At 37.3% G+C, this 18,420-nt stretch overlaps 4 protein-coding genes across 5 annotated transcripts in view; 2 read left to right on the top strand and 2 right to left on the bottom strand.

Annotated features, from left to right (window-relative positions):
- pgm5 (phosphoglucomutase 5) overlaps positions 1 to 15,238 on the top strand; it is a 28,492-nt gene extending 13,254 nt beyond the window's left edge. Inside the window, exons 8-14 of the mRNA XM_027133145.2 lie at positions 320 to 455; positions 1,107 to 1,290; positions 4,503 to 4,640; positions 6,147 to 8,206; positions 9,145 to 9,269; positions 11,093 to 12,611; positions 14,386 to 15,238. Coding sequence (XP_026988946.1) covers positions 320 to 455; positions 1,107 to 1,290; positions 4,503 to 4,640; positions 6,147 to 6,236 — 548 coding nt within the window. The 3' untranslated portion in view covers positions 6,237 to 8,206; positions 9,145 to 9,269; positions 11,093 to 12,611; positions 14,386 to 15,238. The remainder of the gene's footprint in view (positions 1 to 319; positions 456 to 1,106; positions 1,291 to 4,502; positions 4,641 to 6,146; positions 8,207 to 9,144; positions 9,270 to 11,092; positions 12,612 to 14,385) is intronic.
- Positions 8,459 to 10,627, bottom strand: LOC113634292 (transmembrane protein 252). The gene is made up of 2 exons (XM_027133154.2): positions 10,092 to 10,627; positions 8,459 to 9,276 (listed from the first exon to the last, which is right to left on the bottom strand). Exons 1-2 carry the CDS (start codon positions 10,439 to 10,441, stop codon positions 9,018 to 9,020), a joined length of 609 nt encoding a protein of 202 aa, XP_026988955.1. The 5' UTR covers positions 10,442 to 10,627; the 3' UTR covers positions 8,459 to 9,017.
- On the top strand, positions 14,419 to 15,238 carry smim15 (small integral membrane protein 15). The gene has a single exon (XM_047800040.1). The coding sequence runs from the start codon at positions 14,419 to 14,421 to the stop codon at positions 14,641 to 14,643; it is 225 nt and encodes a 74-aa protein (XP_047655996.1). The 3' UTR covers positions 14,644 to 15,238.
- Positions 15,239 to 15,491: 253 nt separating this feature from the next.
- ndufaf2 (NADH:ubiquinone oxidoreductase complex assembly factor 2) lies at positions 15,492 to 18,379 on the bottom strand. Of its 2 annotated transcripts, XM_047800039.1 has the most exons (5): positions 18,242 to 18,379; positions 17,674 to 17,762; positions 16,748 to 16,837; positions 16,383 to 16,423; positions 15,492 to 16,250 (listed from the first exon to the last, which is right to left on the bottom strand). In XM_047800039.1, exons 2-5 carry the CDS (start codon positions 17,744 to 17,746, stop codon positions 16,011 to 16,013), a joined length of 444 nt encoding a protein of 147 aa, XP_047655995.1. In that variant the 5' UTR covers positions 17,747 to 17,762; positions 18,242 to 18,379; the 3' UTR covers positions 15,492 to 16,010. The 2 variants fall into 2 exon arrangements, with proteins under 2 accessions (XP_047655995.1, XP_026988956.1); XM_027133155.2 differs by lacking the exon at positions 18,242 to 18,379 and having other exon boundaries at positions 17,674 to 17,906.
- Positions 18,380 to 18,420: the final 41 nt, after the last annotated feature.

Here is an 18,420-nt window from a genome sequence, read left to right as displayed (position 1 = left end):
TAAACTCATTACAACACACCTGAACACAACACAAAGAATGTGCCACTGTCTAAAATTGATCTGATCAACACCAGTAGTGTTTCTATAATGTCCCTCTAAAATAAAGTGCAAATTGCCCTGGCAACAGATGAACTAGTATATACAGTATGTTATTAAAAACCCTGTTCTGGCCAAAATTCTTTTCTCTTTTTCTTTCTTCTTTGGCTGTTGACCGATTTTCTCATCGACATGTACGTTAAATGTTAAGTTATTGATACGATAGAAAATATATAAACAGTAATTCTACCAATGTGTACCAATGTGTGTCTAATTTTCATAGGATCGGACCACATCAGGGAGAAGGATGGTCTTTGGACAGTGCTGGTGTGGCTGTCCATCATGGCTGTGCGGAAGCAGGGGGTGGAAGAAATTGTGCGGGACCACTGGGCTAAACTAGGCCGCAACTACTACTGCAGGTAAGATTCAGGTTTTATCAGTTAATTAAAATCAGACTATATTGATCAACACTATATACTGTTTTTATTTATTTTTATAGTTTCATGAAACACAACCTATTTACGGTTTAAATGGTTCCCTCCACTTCCAGTTTGATAGCAGCGGAGTAACATAATATTTGGAATAAAATAGAACATTTAAATCACATCAGCCCAGCTATCACTCATTCAAAGAAATTCAAGGTTTTTTCTTAACTCTACTCTAGGACAGCTCAAGGTTTCTCCCTGGAACTTTTACAGAAACCTCCTTTCTGACTGCGTGCAATGTTCTGGCAGCAACCACTTATTATTTAACTTACTCTCCCCATGAGACCTAGCTCACAGAGCCAAGACTCTTCAGATAGCACTGGATATTCTTTCTTCTCCATATTCCCATACAAATTTCCCACAACACCAAATAGGCAACAGCTAGTGCCCAGTTTACATACCACAACCAATTTCACTCCCAATGCTCATTCTGATAAAATCAGATTTTCTAAATTAGGAAATATAATTACTGATCTGGGGTCTGGAAAATATTTAAGGTATTTTAAGCATTTGTGTAAAATCTGGTTTTACAAGAAAATAAGTGTTAGTGCCATGTTTTAGGTCATTGTTTTGGGTTTATGTTAGGTTTGATTATGAGGGTGTAGATCCCAGAGCTGCGTTTTACCTTATGCGAGATCTGGAGGCCACGATCACCGATAAAGCCTTCACCAGTCAGAAGTTTGCTGTGGGAAACAGTGTCTACAGTGTGGAGAAAACCGACAACTTTGAGTACATTGACCCTGTGGATGGCAGTGTATCACGAAACCAGGTTAGTGCCAGCTCTCTGGTTTTACAGATTTAAATATCTTTATACAGTCAAATCTTTTATTTACTGATTGCTGAATCAGTTGCATAAATGGCTGTGTTGTGTTTGATAGGCATTATTGATATTCACAGTGATATTCCAGAGGTGTGCATGCAGGTCTGGGATCTGACTGGACCTAACCGGAATAGCATGTTAACAGGGGCTTTTTATTTATTCTCACTCAGCCAGGAGTGGCTAATCACATGTGACGTTTGTTGGATAAACACAGACCACATTCATGGAAGCATTTTAGGCTTTTACTGTACCTGATGTAAATATACTTCTTTTCATTTCATAGGCTTTAATTTGGTCAGGATTTCTATGGTTTAAATAGTCTTTATTTTTGGAAAGGAAACAAGCTATGATTGTTAGAAAATATTAAAGCTGGGTATAAACAAAAACTAGCTGGAGCATGCGAGATTAGTCAAGTTAATGGTTGAGTAGTGGGAACAGGTGTGTGAGTGGGGTGTTAAAAAAAGTCTCTCACGCGCGCGCACACACACATACACACACATACACACACACACACACACACACACACACACACACACACACACACACACACACACACACACACACACACACACACACACACACAAAACCTCAGTTTCAGACCACACAGTAGAGAAAGTTTATTGGATTGTATGTGGTTTTTTTCTTGGCATTTGCAGCTGTAATAAATTATATGAAGATGATGAACTGCAGGTTTAAGGTTATCTTTATTATTTTAAATGAAGTTAACTGAGTTCAATTCAAATGATAAATGTGTGCGCAGAGCTTGAATATAAATCATATTTATATTTCTAAATAATATATTTACGAACATAGTTTAAAACAGTTTGCAGTTACGTTTGAGGATCTTTTCCACATTTAAGCACATATTTTATTGTATTGAGTTTTTGTAAGCTCTGTGATATTTTTAATGTTATTTGAGTTGAGAGAAAACAGGTTTTTATAAACTATCTTAGTTTTCAGATAGTTCTCCTACTTCTTGAGGGAGTCACTCTCTGAACTGTGTGACACTCATCTAATTCATGTTAATCACCTTTATACGATCAGAAAATGGGTTTAACTTCAGACAGACAATCAAGATTTACATCTCATAAGCAATCTATCACATGTAATTTAAATAGATTAAGTATACACCAATTCTATCTTTTAAAAATAGATAAATATTTGTATGTATGTATGTGTGTGTGTGTGTGTGTGTGTGTGTGTGTGTGTGTGTGTGTGTGTGTGTGTGTGTGTGTGTGTGTGTGATTGTGTGAGTGATGGTGGAAATCTAGACCTTGTGAAGGCCAAGGAAAGGGGGGCCTGGGGTGTGTATATTTTATTATCCACATTTATTCCTGTTTTGATCACAACCTCCAGCCACATCCTGTATTTGAACTTACTGCTCTTGTAAATATTTTTAAAATGGTTGACAGCAACTAAGTAGATTAGCTAATCAGGATGTTAAACTGTTATCTAAACAAAAGTCAAAATCACACAGAATGTACAGTTAACACTTAACACAACCTCTATTTTATATTTAATCATTTAACCCTCATAATAACATCACAGATTTCAAAGCCTCCTAATTTAGAACAACTATAAGCTGCTCTATAAGTGCACACACATGAACAAATACAATTCCACCCCGTTCCACGCTGTGTTTGAGCACACCCAGCTGACTCCTTCCGTTCCATCCTGGAATGCATGGAAACCCCCAACCCCACCCGTATGTGTCACAACTGACAGCTCTCTTGCCCACACAGCCACCCTGGTTCACTAGTTCACTAGTTCACTCTCTCATTTTCTCACTCTAACACCACATACGATTCAGTAATTCTGATACTTCACCTGCACTTTACACTTACCAGGTGCTCACGTTCTGACCCTTGACCTTAGTACAACCTCTGTAATGCCTTTTGTAAGAGGGATTTCTTTTTATAGTGATATTTCATTCTGGATGACATTTTGGAAATGCGCGCGCACACACACACACACACACACACACACACACACACACACACACACACACACACACACACACACACACACACACACACACACACAAACACACACATGTGTGGAGACGTCTAGCCCAAATATGCAGGTGGTGTCTCAGTACCCTGGCGTGTATTATTCCGTCAGACATACCTCTCTCTTCCAGATTGTGTCAGCTGTCCCAGTCCTGCACTGTTAGTGTCAGCTGTTAGAATCACACACACACACACACACACACACACACACACACACACACACACACACACACACACACACACACACACACACACACACACACACACACAATCTCTCTCTCTCTCTCTCTCTCTCTCTCTCTCTCTCTCTCTTCTGTCTCAAACTCTCTTCTGTCTCAAACTCTCTCTTTCTCTCTTCTGTCTTATTATTATTATTATTATTATTATTATTATTATTATTATTATTATTATTATTATTATTATTATTATTATTATTCGCCATATAAATCTCTTTCGGCTTTTAGTGACATCTAGTGGTGAATCAACGCAAGTGCACATTTTCCTCAATCTCGGTAACAGGAAGCATTCTTATCATTGCTTTTGCATAAAGAATTCTTAGATTAAACTCAGATGGACTGATTACTTTTAAATCCTATGACTTGAAGGTGGTTAAATCCTAAACGATTATGCATATAACCAGTGATCTATATTTCAAATGCAGCTAAATTGTATAATCAAATAAAGAAGCAAAACATTGGAGACTGATATCATTAAGTGTTATAAAGTGTTATAAAGGCTTAGAAAGCTGTGTGTAGCCTGTTATATTGTGTGATTGTATTATCATATCAGTTATCTTAACAAAACTATTATATCTACAGTACACTTGCATGCAATTTATCAAATGAGCATTTATTTTGTTTTAACTACAATAGTTTTTTTCTGTTTAATAAGAAATGAAAGATAGAGTTAGTGTTCATTTATTCATTCATTAATTAATTCATTTATCAGCATATGTGAATATAAAAAATGGGGAAATTAAATAAATAAAATTAATTCAATTAGTTAATATTTTTTATTCTCCTTTTCAGTCAGCATTGCTTGATGCCCCATCCAATGTTCAAACCAGTACCTGTTGACCACTACATATTAAGAGTAAATATTTGATATTATAATTGCTGTTGATGGCTGGTATGTTTGCTCTCTGACCCTCAGGGACTGAGGATCGTGTTCACAGACTCGTCTCGCATCGTTTTTCGGCTCAGTGGCTCCGGAGCAGGTGTTGGGGCAACCATACGCATCTACGCTGAGAGCTATGAGAGAGACCCTGAGAGGCACACCAGGGAGACACAGGTAAGCCACACCTCTCCTATAAACACACACAAACTCACACACATTCACACACACACACACACACACACACACACACACACACACACACACACACACACACACACACACACACACACACACACACACACACACACACACACACACACACACACACACACACACACACACACACACACACACACACACACACACACACACACACAGTGAAAAAGGCAGAGACAATATAAAATAATGGAAATACATGAACATAAAAGGTAAAAAATTAATAAAATATAACACACAGATCTCAAGTCAAGAAGATTTTATTGTCATTTTAACCATACCTGTATGTAACTGACAAAATACATAGTGAAATGAGACAACGTTTCTCCTGGACCATGGTGCTACATAAAACAACACAGAACACAGTACATTTTAACGTTTCTGGTCTTTACTGAATTTGCTTGCCAACAAATGTGACAGCTGAACAGTGTTTCATTTACAAAAGTTAATGTAGACATTTTACTGTGGTCATTGTGACAGTACACTGGCTCAAGACACACATTGTATCAGGAGTGTTGATCGATCCTTGTCTTTATCAGCTCTCCCTGAGACTAAGCAATCAAAGGGCAGCCAAACACATGAAGCAATATTATGTTATTGGCACAGCCTGGCATCTTAACTACCTTTATCCCTATTAAATTGAGGGTGCCTGCGTGAGCGACGGTGATAAAGAGATAATACTGAATGTGGTTTTCCTAGCAGACTGCCAGCTGCTGTTTTGATAATCTACAGCAAGTCACTGGCTGCATTTTATTCTAAAGTCTTTATGTCTCTGCCCAGAAATGGACAAAGTACTGAAACATTGCACAGATCTGAAAGTATAAAAAAAAAAGTGATTCATTTGCAGTATTTTTTTGGGATCGTACTTTATTAAGGGTGGAAAAATTAAGGGAGTAAAAACAAAGCATGTTTCTGTTTAAGAAATGAGAGTAAAAGTGATCAGTTTCTATAATAACAAAGGACTTGAAATTAGTAAAAAAAAAAAAAAAAAGAAACCAGAAAATGCCTCAATATCAGTGTAGAAATGAGAATCTGATTTTGTTTCTGTGTTTCAGGTCTGTGTATGATAGGCTCCAGTCATTCTCGTTAGATTGTGTACTCAGCCCTAACAGTATTGTATTATCAAATTATTAATACATATTAGGTTTTGTTTTATTTTTTTTATCTAATGTCACGATCATCCAGCCACTGACCAGAGGTAATAGTAAAAAACAAACACACCTATATTAGAGCACTTATAAGCCACTGTACTAATTTGTTCTGCTTTGTTACATTTTGTTAGAATTTACCTTAAAAAAATCAAACATGCTGGTTGTCCTTTTTAAAGACTTTAGTTTGTAGCAAAATGCAGACAGTGTGCAGACTGCAGTTTCCCTATTTCTAAATGCTTTATGTACAGTATGTTTCATTCCATCAGACCTCACTGACAGTAGGCTCATGTTCACTCGTGTTTGTGTGTTTCAGGTTGTCCTTGGCCCTCTAATCGCCATTGCACTAAAGATCTCAAGCATTCATGAGCGGACAGGACGCAAAGGCCCCACAGTGATCACCTGAATGGAACAACGAGACACACGACAGGGGCCAAACCATGAGACGACCTGCTTCTAGGATTCGCTCTCAATGTCTTCCTCACGGTGTTTCACAGCCTCGCTATTTTTCCCCTCCTGAAGTCGTGACTGTCTCTCGCTATTCTGCACAACGTCTCACTCTTTACACCGTGTATTTTTTTTTTGCTGCTGATTCACAGACTAAACAAATTTCTCTCTCTCTATCTCTCTCTCTCTCTCTCTCTCTCTCTCTCTCTCTGTGTATCTCTCCACCTATCACTGTCTCAAATGCAATAAGAAAGAGTAGCTATTCCTTTTTATGATGCCCCTTTATACATGTGAATCATTAAAATGTCTCCTTCACACTGCGTTTCTGCCATAATTTTATTCTTCATCTATAAACCAGTGCAATGTTTTGGTTGTTCCAGAGTTCACCCGAGGAACCTGACCATTTTTATGGTCAGTCTTGTTACATTTTAACATGTAGCACTGTTTCATTCAGACATTTACTGCTGTTGTTGTATCTCACAAAAAAAAAAAAAAAAAAAAAAAAAAAAATACAGTCAGTACTACAGAACATGTTTTTGGTGTGTACTTAATGGTGTGTACTTAACCACACTGTTGTTGTTCCAAAAAACCTGACCGAGTTCACGTTTAATTTAAAAATGATTCTCACGGACAGTATAGTGTGTAGTGTAGCATGAACATTTTTATGAGTGGTGTCATTTGTAGTGTGAATGAGGCATTAATTAATCATGAGCTTAATTACAACCTAATGAATGGATTGGTTTCATTCATTTCTTGGCTGAAATTTTCTAACATGAAGGACAAATCTGTATTCAGTTCAATGAGTCGTATGTATGAGGGAGCAATTACACTTAACCACTCCATCAGTTTTACAAACATATTTTAAGATTGTATTATGAAACCTTGCGAAATTTGAAATGAAGGTCCAAAATGCAAAGCGATGTCTTGTGAAGCATGTTTTTGTGAATTTTATATTATAGCTTGTGGCCTACTATCACTGGGATTGTGAACTGCTGTCACTGGTTTTTGTTTTCTTTTGTAAAGCTACCACTATACACTTTGAATGTGAATTTTCAATTAGTGCTCCGAATTTTGGAAAACTCTAAAGAACTGAAACTTTGGCTCTAGTTCAACAGTTATACGTTTAAAAAACAGAACAAAACATGGTAATGCTAATGCCATTGTATTTAATTTTGTATCCAACGTTTTAGTGAAATAAACTGTCTTTTGAGTGTATTGGGATATTGTGCAGAGATTTTTTTTTACTTTTCTGGTCAGATTAGTGACCTGATGTTAGTCAAAAAAAAGAAAAAGAAAAAAAAAAGCTGATGGTAGTTTAGAGACACAAAAGAAACTCAAATTAGTTTCTGTCTGGGTTTCATAGAGAAAAAAAAGCCACTAATTTATTTTTTTACTCAAATGCTGCTCATATCGGATCAAACACATGGATGCTTTGACAAACACTTTACCACTCAGAATCTCATGAATTAGAATTGTTGTTATATGGTATAGCTACATGGTATAGTTGCATTGATTGACCTGCGACAAAATATAAATTTGAATACAATGGAAAGATTTTCTATGCATTTTGTATCCTGAATTCAAACCTGCTTACATAGTGTGGCACATAGTTTGTATTTCTTTAAAGATACATGATGGTGTATGAAAACTAAGCTATAAATGTTCTTAACACATTTAATGCATTTAACAGTCATCCTTATCCACAGCAACTTATATTTTTTTCATTCATACAACTGAGCGGTTGAGGTTTAAGGGCCTTGCTCAAGGGCTCAACAGTGACAGTTTGGTGGTCCAGGGATTTGAACTCACAACCTTCTACCTCAACCACAAAGCCACCACTTTTCAGAATCAGAATCAGAATCAGATTTATTGGCCAAGTGTGTTGACACACACAAGGAATTTGGTTCTAACAGTTTGTGACTCTCAAAGGTACAGACATAAATAACACCATATTATACAAGATTATACTTTACTATACTATACTATACTATACTATACTTATCACTAGGCTTCTTTGCAATTAAACATTAATTGTATTAAAGATATATTTCTTGAACTCAATCATTGCTTAATTTTTAGTATTCTTGAAGAGATTTCACTCTCATTGACAAGCAGAGACGCTCTACAGAGATAACAAACATATTATCATGCACAGTACATTTCACAACAGAGACAACAAGCTCAAATGTATTGTTTATTAATGCAAACATAAAATACAAAGGATTTGACAGGGATACTTCTTGACCTATCAACACTAATGAGATTTAACAATAAAACAACTTATATATTGCACACTCTTATGCACATTAGCCTTATCCTTACACAACACACTAATGTTTTCATTTAAAGCTTTTGACCAGTTATGTTGTTTCTGTGCTCTTTTGGAAATGACATCGACATAGGACACTAAGCCTAAATCAGATGAGACTTTTTGTCATGTTTGTTTTTCCTTGTTAATACGATCACATCATAATTAAGTTCTCGTGATCACAATGTCTACACCATCTTCAGTATTTTCTCTTGGATTCATAAAGGATTCCATGAAAGTGTTTCAAATTTGCTTTTTGAGAAACTCTTTATTCCTGAGCTTAGAGCAAGGCTCAAAATATAATTACTCCCGGTGATACTAAAGTCAGGGGCAATTAACAGTCACAAAAACTCCAGGTCCTTTGGAGCCTTGAAGTACACTGAGCATTCTACATTTCTTTCAGTGAACATCGATCTGTCCATCAGCAGCTGTTCAGAGAGGCTCTACAGTGCTGTTTGTGGGTAGATGGGAAGCTTGTGATTCAGCCTGGCTCTGAACTGCTTGTTGATAAGTAGGTGGTTCCTCATGGCTGAAGTCCTCATCTGAGCTCTCGTTGCAGGTCAGTGCGTAAACCGGGGGAGCTGGTCCAGGCCAAACCATGCCTGAAGGAATTGAGATGACGGCGGGGACGACCTCGACAGCGTTATTTCTGACCTGAGATTCCTCATACGATGGTGGAAAAAGGTCAGACCTGATGAGTAAAAAAAAAAGCAGTTTACACAACAGTTTTTACGTTTTTTAACTAGCTGGATTAGAAAAAATTAACTCTGTCTGCAAATAGACAGGAATAATTTTACTTTATGCCACTTAAATGGTTCAAGCTGATTGGTCAGAAGACAATACAAAATTTCAGCTACAGGGTTTGTCATTACTATTAATCATCAATTGTAAATCATTATCATTACTAAACTGGGATAAAGACTCCACAAAAAATAAGAGTTATTATTGATGTGGTGATATTTTCTGTTATGAATCATTTATTTAGCACCTCCAGAGCCAGCAAGATGTGGTTGTCTGACTTTAATGTGTCTCGGTAATATTACAAGCTACAATTTTTGTGTTATTATAAACATTATGAGAGAGGAAACAGATTAAAAAGTATGATATGCCATTAAATAATACTAGAATTGTAATCATTGTTTTGCTATATGATCATTGAAATATATTAACACAGTAAAACCGTTTTGCCTTGTAATGAATTTCACACCACTGCTTAGTCAATTCTTTTTCTAACAGCATGCCATTATCAGGTTTCAGTCTATACTTATTATAAGACCATAATATTTGTACACAGAAATGCAGACCTAGGCTTAGGATTGTCCATTGAGACAAAACTAATACCAGATAGTGGTATCTGTGTTAGCAGTATTAATCTACAATATTGTGACCTTGCTTCAGTAAATATAACAAATGGTATAAATGGTAGCAATTTCTTTAACAAATTAGCAAAATCTCATCCAATGACTACAATGACTCCAAATCTTCTATAACAGTAAAGCAACCTACCTGTCCACAGTAAAAACCTGGAAATCAGCATCTCTAGACCTCCTTATTGAACGTTTCAGCAGCACGTTCTTCATTCCGTGACCGAGAGTCCACAACACCCCAATGACTAGCAATAAAAAGCCCAGTATAATAAATAGGTAAAAGGAGATGTCTATGAGAATTTGCAGTTGTCCATTTTGAATGGATTTGAGGTAAGTGCCTGCAAAAATAAGGCTCAAGCCAGTGGTGGGCAACATAAGCCGTGCTACAGACAACAAGTGTTTCCTTGTATTCATGGTATCACTAATGCTGAGACAAAGCATCCAGCACTGCAGCAAATCCCATCTCAATATTGCAATACTCTGCATCATGGTTTATAAGGAATATGGAGCGAAGTTTGACCTGCCTCACGTGTTTGTATGGGAAAAAGTGAATTGGTGAATGAAGCAACTAGAGTTTAGCACTAGCAGCACTAGTCTACTAGTAATGTTGTGATAAGGCTTGTGTAAAAGTCTGTGATAAGGCTGGTATAAAAAAATAAAAATAAAAGCGTGCCTATTTCGGTAAACGCCAAATCATCTTCAGCTCCATGGAAGCAGTGTTGTGTAAACACAACTGATTCATCATATCAAATCATTACACACACACACACACACACACACACACACACACACACACACACACACACACACACACACACACACACACACACACATTGTGTTTCCGTTATGCAGGGGTTAGGGGATACCTACCCAGTGGTCCAAGGAAGGACACTATCTGGACTGATCCCACAGAAGAGCTACAAAAGAGCTACTGTGGCAAAATTTGCTAATACACTGCATCACAGCTTGCTGTGTATGGGGCTGTGTAGCTGCAGACCAGTCAGGGTGCCCATGCTGACCCCTGTCCACTGAAAAAAGTGCCCACTGTAGTGGGCATGTGATCATCAGAAATGGACTGTGAAGGATGCAATGGAAGGTGTTAAAAGGTGCTGGTCTGATGAATCATGTTTTCTTTTACAGCATGGCTGGGTGCATTTGCATGGTTACCTGGGGCAGAGATAGCACCAGGATGGACTATAGGAAGAAGGGAAGCTTTTACATTTTCACTTTGTGCAGGAACAAATCTACAAAACGTAATTATTTACCCTGACTGAAATACATATTGTGATGTATTCCCCTTAGTAGTTATACATGAAGTCGCTTTAAGATGTCTGTGTGCAAGCAGGAAGCAGGAAGCTTTCTCCAGACGAAACTCACTGCCAAACATAAATGAGCGCTGTATTTTTGAATGTGGTAATACTCTTGTGAATGAGTATGCCCAAAGGTTTATGAACTATTTATGAATGATTACAGGTCCTAGATCATTCATTTAACACTTTGCATTGGAATAAATGCATTGGACGATTTTGAAACTTTATTGTATCAAGCTTAGCTAATGATAAGGTTTATAACATGTATCAAGATATTGTTATCTGCAATAAGCTGACCCTTTGTTTTATCTCCAGGATGACAAGGTTGTTTAAGTTGAAACTAAAGATGTGTAGACTATGAAACTTTATTTATATGCAAATTTATGTGACAAAAAGACATTAATGTAAACACAGAGTCCAAAGATGCAACTAAAATGAACTGTGTTTGTGCAGTAATGCTTTAAAAAGCAACTTGTGTTTAAATAAGTGACATTTAAAGTGCAGCGGTTAGACAGTATTTGATTTTGATTTGAAGTGAGAGCAGTACTGTTATGAGTCAGTACAATCAAATTTAAATACATCCATGAGTCAGTACAATCAAATAAAAATACATCCGTGTAGTAAATGAATGTAAAAGTGATGTGAATTCGTTAGTGAGGGTGTTACTTGGATCCCAAGGTGATGTGTGTAGGGGGCAGCTCTGTATTCAGGAGTCTGTCAGCTTAGGTGTAGAATGACAACAGATACTCTTGCTGGCTGGAAGATCTCGTTTATTATTCATTCATTCATCTTAAGTAACTGCTTTATCGCAGCCAGAGCCATGTTGGATCTTGATCTCCTTCACATTCACTCATTCCTACACAACTATGGGGTAATTTAGTTTAGAAATACCACCTACAGGTATATTTTTGTGAAGGATAAAAAAGAAACAAAGAAATGTGCACATGTAAAAACTCCACCCAAGATATTTACAGAATATATGACCTGGAAATCTTTGGAAACGACATAGGATTTCTTCTTTTCTTACTCTTTTCTTGTCTTGGATAGCATAATGTAATTTATGTCTTTACTTTAGAGTGTCACAAACAGCTGAAACAAACTCCGCGCGTGTGTGTGTGAACTAAATAAACCTGATTCTGATTCTGAGTTCGGTGTATTTACCATCTTATGCATTGGCATCTTAACTTGCTGTTTAGTTGAAAACTCGTAGGTGGCAGTAATGATGCTGTAATTAAAATAAAAACGACGAAGAAGACATCTAACCGTATTCGTGTGACGCCGGCCAGTCACTTCCGCTTTCAGTAAAACTGTAACGGCAAATCAGTTACAAGCTGTTATTCGTTTCTCAGGTGGGTTTGTGTCTTTTCTCAAATCTGCGACTCGTATATATAAATATATATATTAATAACTGTTCTTGATTATGGTGTAGTGTTAGTGTGTAATTATACGGCGAGTCAGGAAATCGTAATCTCGCGCGCATTTCTTCCATGATATGCTACCTAACTTAGCATCGTAGCTAAGGCTAGCTAGCTGACTCGAGAGACTCAACTGTGTGACGTTATAGTTTTAAATAGGGGCGTAGAGGTTCAATGTTTTATTTGTGTCTTAAGAACGTAGAGTTTTCATGACAAAGAGTAACAGGTTTGCGGTGTGACTTCTGGGGGGACTTAAGGGGTCTCCCCCCAATAAATATATAAAAAAAAAACAAAAATAAATCAGGATTTTGGTTTAAGTAATTTATGTTTTTCAAAACTGTGATTATTGTAATGGTCGATTGTTTGTTTGAGTCGAACAAATCGTACTGACCAATGAAATCGTGGTTTCGAAAGACATTTAGCACATTTGTTTTTAACGTGTGTTTCAGAATCAGGTTTATTTGCCAATTGTGTTCTCACACACACACACACACACACACACACACACACACACACACACACACACACAAACACACACGGAATTTGGTTCCAGCTCGTTGTGACTGTCAGGAGTACAGACATAAACACTATACTATACAAGACAAGATAATACAGACTACACAAGACAATGCAGATGTGATACAATAGACAGTATGAGTATTAAATATAAATACAGAATATGATTGATCAGTTATGTACATAAAGTGTGAGAAGTGCACTGTAGTGTAAACAACAGTATTGTACAATATACAGCAGCAGTAGTGTGTATAACATACTGACAGTTCTGATAATGCAGTACGTATAGGTATGAAGCATGGAATGTAATTATGGGGAGTTGTTAATCAGGGTGATTGATTGTCTGGGGAAAGAAACTGTTCCCGTGGCTGGCAGTTTTGGTAAACAAAGATCTGTAGCTCCTGAGAGAAGGGAGGAGCTGAAAGAGCTTGTGTCCAGGGTGTGAAGGGTCAGTAGGGATGTTTCCTGCCCGGTTTCTGGTTTTTGTATGGTACAAGTCCTAGGGAGTGGGCAGGGGGGCACCAGTTATTCTTTCTGCTGTGTTGCAGTCTCTTCCTGTCCTGTTTTGTTGCTGCTCCAAACCAGATGGTGATGGATGTGCACAGGACAGATTCAATGACTGCAGCGTAGAACACCATCAACAGCTCCTGTGGCAATCTGTACTTCCTTAATTGGTGTAGAAAGTACATCCTCTGCTGGGCATTTTTGATGATGGAGTTTAGGTTGCACTTCCATTTCAGGTCTTGGGAAATGGTAGTTGAATCATTAAGGTGTTGTAATCTGATTGCATTGCTATACACCTTTTGCTTTTACTTTGAATGAAAATGTCAGTGCTTTAGATTTTGCTTTTTTGACTTCACTGTTATTGCTGCCATCATTTCCAATTCTTCAACAAGTTTAGTATTTCTTCCAAGGTGTTGCAGATGTGTAAGGAAGGAAGAGAATGATATGCTCTTTAAAATAGTTTTTGGCCTGGAAACAGTTTTGTGTATGGATATATGTGCAGAGCTGCTGCTAACCTTAAAGGCTTCTTTATTATATTAATGTCAGAACTAGAGGTCTATATTCAATATTATTTTTTTCAATATTCAGCAGTCATCTTTATTTTTAATTCATTTAAGTGATGCACAGCAATACATGGCTTTTATGTACAGTGTTGTAACTGATGCATGTTTTTTTCCGGTTTCCTCAGAGCATTTGTTTGGAGGTGAGCACTCATCAGAAGATGATTGACTTTAAAGCCTGGGCAGAGTATGTGGTGGAGTGGGCTGCCAAAGACCCCTATGGCTTCCTCACAACCATCATCCTGGCCTTGACCCCACTGTTCATCGCCAGCGCTCTGCTTTCCTGGAAACTTGCGAAAATGATCGAATCTAGGGATCGCGAGCAGAAAAGGAAGCAGAAGCGGCAGGAGAATATTGCAAAAGCTAAGAGAGCCAAAAAAGACTGATCTGAAATGAAGGGATGCAGAGGGATCAATGCAATGTTCCTGCATGTAAAAAAATATGTAAAAAAACAAACAAAAAAAAACACCTCAGTGCCACACTCAGCTGTGCAGAATCCAGAGCAGCTCGTGTAGGGGCTTTGGGTCAACCGGGGCTTTGAGGCGGACTTAGCCCTCGCTACGAGTGTGCACATCAAGCAGGCTGATTCAGATCAATTTTGTAAAACTGCATTTTTTTTTCCTGGACAAATCACTGCTATAACATGATTACAGCACTTAGCATTCCAATACATTTTAATAGATTTTTTTTCAACACAAATCCACTTTTTATTGTTACTAAAAAACTTCTTAACAGCCTCAGCTGTCTTAATCTCTGTCCAATCAGTGTGACTATGCTTTAAGATTTGTGATGGTAGTTTAGTGTGTGTAAATTCAGAATGCCCATGTGAGCAAAAACACAACTGGAAATTACACACTGCCATTTATTTATTAATTGCTATCTAAATAAGGGGCAAATACTTTAGACATATGGGAAAAGCTCAAGGGGACAATGTTAAGTGAAACCTCCAGTCTGAAAGGAATTAAATCTTTTTATATTGAACTATTTGTTGTGTGTAGTGGTGTTACTGTGTTGGCTGGTGCTGTATTAACATTCTTCTCCATGAGAAGTCAAAGGTTTTGTGCCGTGCTTTGATCACTTTCACACGTTACTCCTAGAAACAAGAGCTTCTTTTCTCACTTATGATTTTATAGCAACATACAATATTACAGATATTACAGGCAAATGTCAAACCATGCTAATTATTCACTTAAATGTCAAGGACATCAATCTATTCTAGTTAAACTCTCACATGCCAATTGTCACATGAAGCTTTAATAACAATACCGTCAAATGAACTGTACATCTTTAATCCTGTTATTACACACTTGGAGGCTGGAAGAAGTTAGCTTGAAATCTCCAGACATAGCTGGAGTAACACTACAGCCACTGTGTACAAAAAGCATAAAGCTTCCAAAAAAGTGTTCAGTTAATTGGGTCTCAGTGCTTCATGTTTAAACACCTGGCTAAAGAATAACTAAGTGTAAAATGTGCCTAAACCCTCACAAACAAACTAATACAGCTAAGAAATAAATAAAACTGAATCAATTGAATGTAGCAAAATGGAGAAATTTGGATGTGCATAGAGGATATGGACTACATTTAGCTCCACTAGGCTTATTTAGATCCTATAAAACCTGGAAAAGATGCACTGAAACCATGGCAACATCTGCACCCATTCTCTGATCCTCTAAGCAACAGAGCATTTTATAAACCTCACAGTCTTCCTTTGAAAGTCCAGGACTGAAGTAACAAAGATTTGAGATTTTGACAGTTATTTTTTGCGAGGAGCCCAGGATCCTGGCTGGAACGTGTTTGCAGTACTCATAGGCTCCTCACTGATTTGTGACTGCCCAAACTGTGTGGCAGCAGCGTGACCTTTGACCTGAGTCTGCATCGGCTTTACAACTAGACCCTCTTCATACTCTTTGGCTTGCAGTTCTTTGTCCTTCTCTTCAGCCGCTTGCACTTTGATTTTCATTTGTTCTCGGTACTGTTCATTACTAAGCAACTCCTACAGAGAAGGACCATGTCAAAACAAATGAGATGGTTTAGTAAAAATTATCAGTGGATATACTAGGTTTATACTAGAGTTTGTAAAACAGGAACGGATCAGTATGTGAACTACAATAAGTGAACTAAATACCTCAATAGTAGGAGGATCCTTGCGTCGTCCTCTAATCCATGCTGAATGAAACAAACAAATAAATTCTAACACATCAGAGCTACTTAACTTAAGAGAATCATATACCATCATTCTGTCCTATATGAGATAATTTCATACCAGGTCAAATAAAACCTTTCATTTATTTTGCATCAGAAAAGTTAAGAATTTTTTGACATAATCCCATTTCGCTCAATGCCTGTGTTCCAGCACTTGATCAATGTCCGGATTCCTCCAGAAAATAAATTCTAGCGGCTATGCACCACCACTGAGATATTTCATTTAAGTTTATATATTTGACCAAAATCACAGCTACACCATTAGAAATTAAATTCTTTTCACATTACCATCCCATTCAGAGGGAATGCTTCCTTCGAGGTACTCAGACTCGGTGGGATTGAACGCCTCCACAAACCGCCGAGCCCGAACATGCCGGCCTTAATTTGACCAAGAGAAACAGAACACGTGATTAATGTTAAATAACACAATACCATTACTTAATAATGTTATTACATCTATATTTATTGACTGTTTAATCAGGTACTTCTTTACCAACTATATACTGTAGCACATACACTCCTGCTGTTGTGGATGGTTCTACATAGACACGATAGAAACGATTCGAACTTCCCCAAATTTCACCACATTCACTCGGATCTTATAGATCTGTTCCGAAGACCTTCTGCTGTAATCATGAATACAGTCTTAAGCTCATCACAGACTCTAATCACGATATTCTCACACCATACTTTCTTTCACCAGATATTGTTATGACTGACATTATACAATATCCTAATTGAGGAAGAGTAATGAAATCATTAAACCCAGAAGAACACGGAGTTCGGTTCCTCTCTCGGTTCTTCCTCATGTTGATTCATGGAGTCGAATCTCTCACACTCAGCAGGAATCTAAATCTATCTGGATTTCTGCAAAGCTAGTTTGAGGCCAATGTTTGCAAATACACCTAATAAACTGAAAACATGAATGTCGCCATCGTTACGCTATCATTCTCTATCGTGTATGGAGAAAGTAAACAACATGTAAATGACTGAAGTGATGCCGAATAGCCTGTCAGAAGAAACCATGCTAATTATTCACTTAAATGTCAAGGACAACAATCTATTCTAGTTAAACTCTCACATATAAATTGAAGCTTTTATAACTATACCGTCATAAGGACTGTACATCTTTAATCCTGTAATTTCACACTTTAATAGAAGTTAGGTTAAAGTCTCCAGACATGTAGCTGGAGTGACGCATGACTTTAGCTTACCTGTCCATGTCTTCTGCTCGGGTATGTAGAAGTATTTATTTCCTAAATTATCCGTTCCGACATGTTCTTTCATTACTCCAAAGGTTCTCCTTAGCAGAGAAGAAAAACGACTCATTTTTCAACGACTACATATATTATAAGCGGTAACGTAGTAATATTGAACTCTCAAACACAAACATAAGCTCCTTCATGGGGGATTTGGAGAATCATTAACGCTAGGAATCGATTCAGAAAAGAGTCGATTCACCGATTGAAAGCATTAATAAATGAGAGTCGATTCTTAAGCGTTATAATTTTATGCCCAAATTGAATTAAACCAATCTCGAAAAACGTGAAGGGTTTCATATATAACTGCAATTTACGTTATCCAGCCACATTATGTTCAAGCGAACATTAGCTTTCTAATTTAACATGACTTTAAAAAGTCAAATTCCAGCACGTGAAGAACGCACGTGTCATCTGTCATTAAATATAAATTATAATAGTGCATTACCTGATTCATTAATATTACATTTAATATTATTTCGTATATTATTTTATATATTACTGGTTTTATTTATTGCTTTACCTGTATTGTTTCACTCTGGATTCGGTAAAAGTGTGGAATCGACTCTTAGATTCGACTCCACAAGCACCTCGATGTGTGGTTGACTCTAAAATTCCATGATTCAAACAACCTTGAATATCTCAAGCGGCAAAATTGAACAGGTCCTGTGATTGGTGCTTGGAATAGCGTTAGCCAATCAC

Source organism: Tachysurus fulvidraco, chromosome 14 (genome assembly GCF_022655615.1).
Source record: "Tachysurus fulvidraco isolate hzauxx_2018 chromosome 14, HZAU_PFXX_2.0, whole genome shotgun sequence".
Classification (NCBI taxonomy): domain Eukaryota; kingdom Metazoa; phylum Chordata; class Actinopteri; order Siluriformes; family Bagridae; genus Tachysurus; species Tachysurus fulvidraco.
The sequence above is the reverse complement of the archived record's forward strand: the minus strand, read 5'-3'. Positions and strand labels throughout refer to the sequence as shown.

What these genes read in the sequence shown, in the direction of transcription:
- ndufaf2 (XM_027133155.2), bottom strand. Translation starts at nt 17,788, where the DNA reads ATGAGTCGTTTTTCTTCTCTGCTAAGGAGAACCTTTGGAGTAATGAAA. An exon ending in CGAGCAGAAGACATGGACAG is followed by an intron (nt 16,838 to 17,673) that starts GTAAGCTAAAGT and finishes GGTCAAATTAAG; the next exon opens with GCCGGCATGTTCGGGCTCGG. An exon ending in CATTCCCTCTGAATGGGATG is followed by an intron (nt 16,424 to 16,747) that starts GTAATGTGAAAA and finishes TGTTTCATTCAG; the next exon opens with CATGGATTAGAGGACGACGC.
- smim15 (XM_047800040.1), top strand. Translation starts at nt 14,419, where the DNA reads ATGATTGACTTTAAAGCCTGGGCAGAGTATGTGGTGGAGTGGGCTGCC.
- LOC113634292 (XM_027133154.2), bottom strand. Translation starts at nt 10,441, where the DNA reads ATGATGCAGAGTATTGCAATATTGAGATGGGATTTGCTGCAGTGCTGG. An exon ending in CAGGTTTTTACTGTGGACAG is followed by an intron (nt 9,277 to 10,091) that starts GTAGGTTGCTTT and finishes TTTACTCATCAG; the next exon opens with GTCTGACCTTTTTCCACCAT.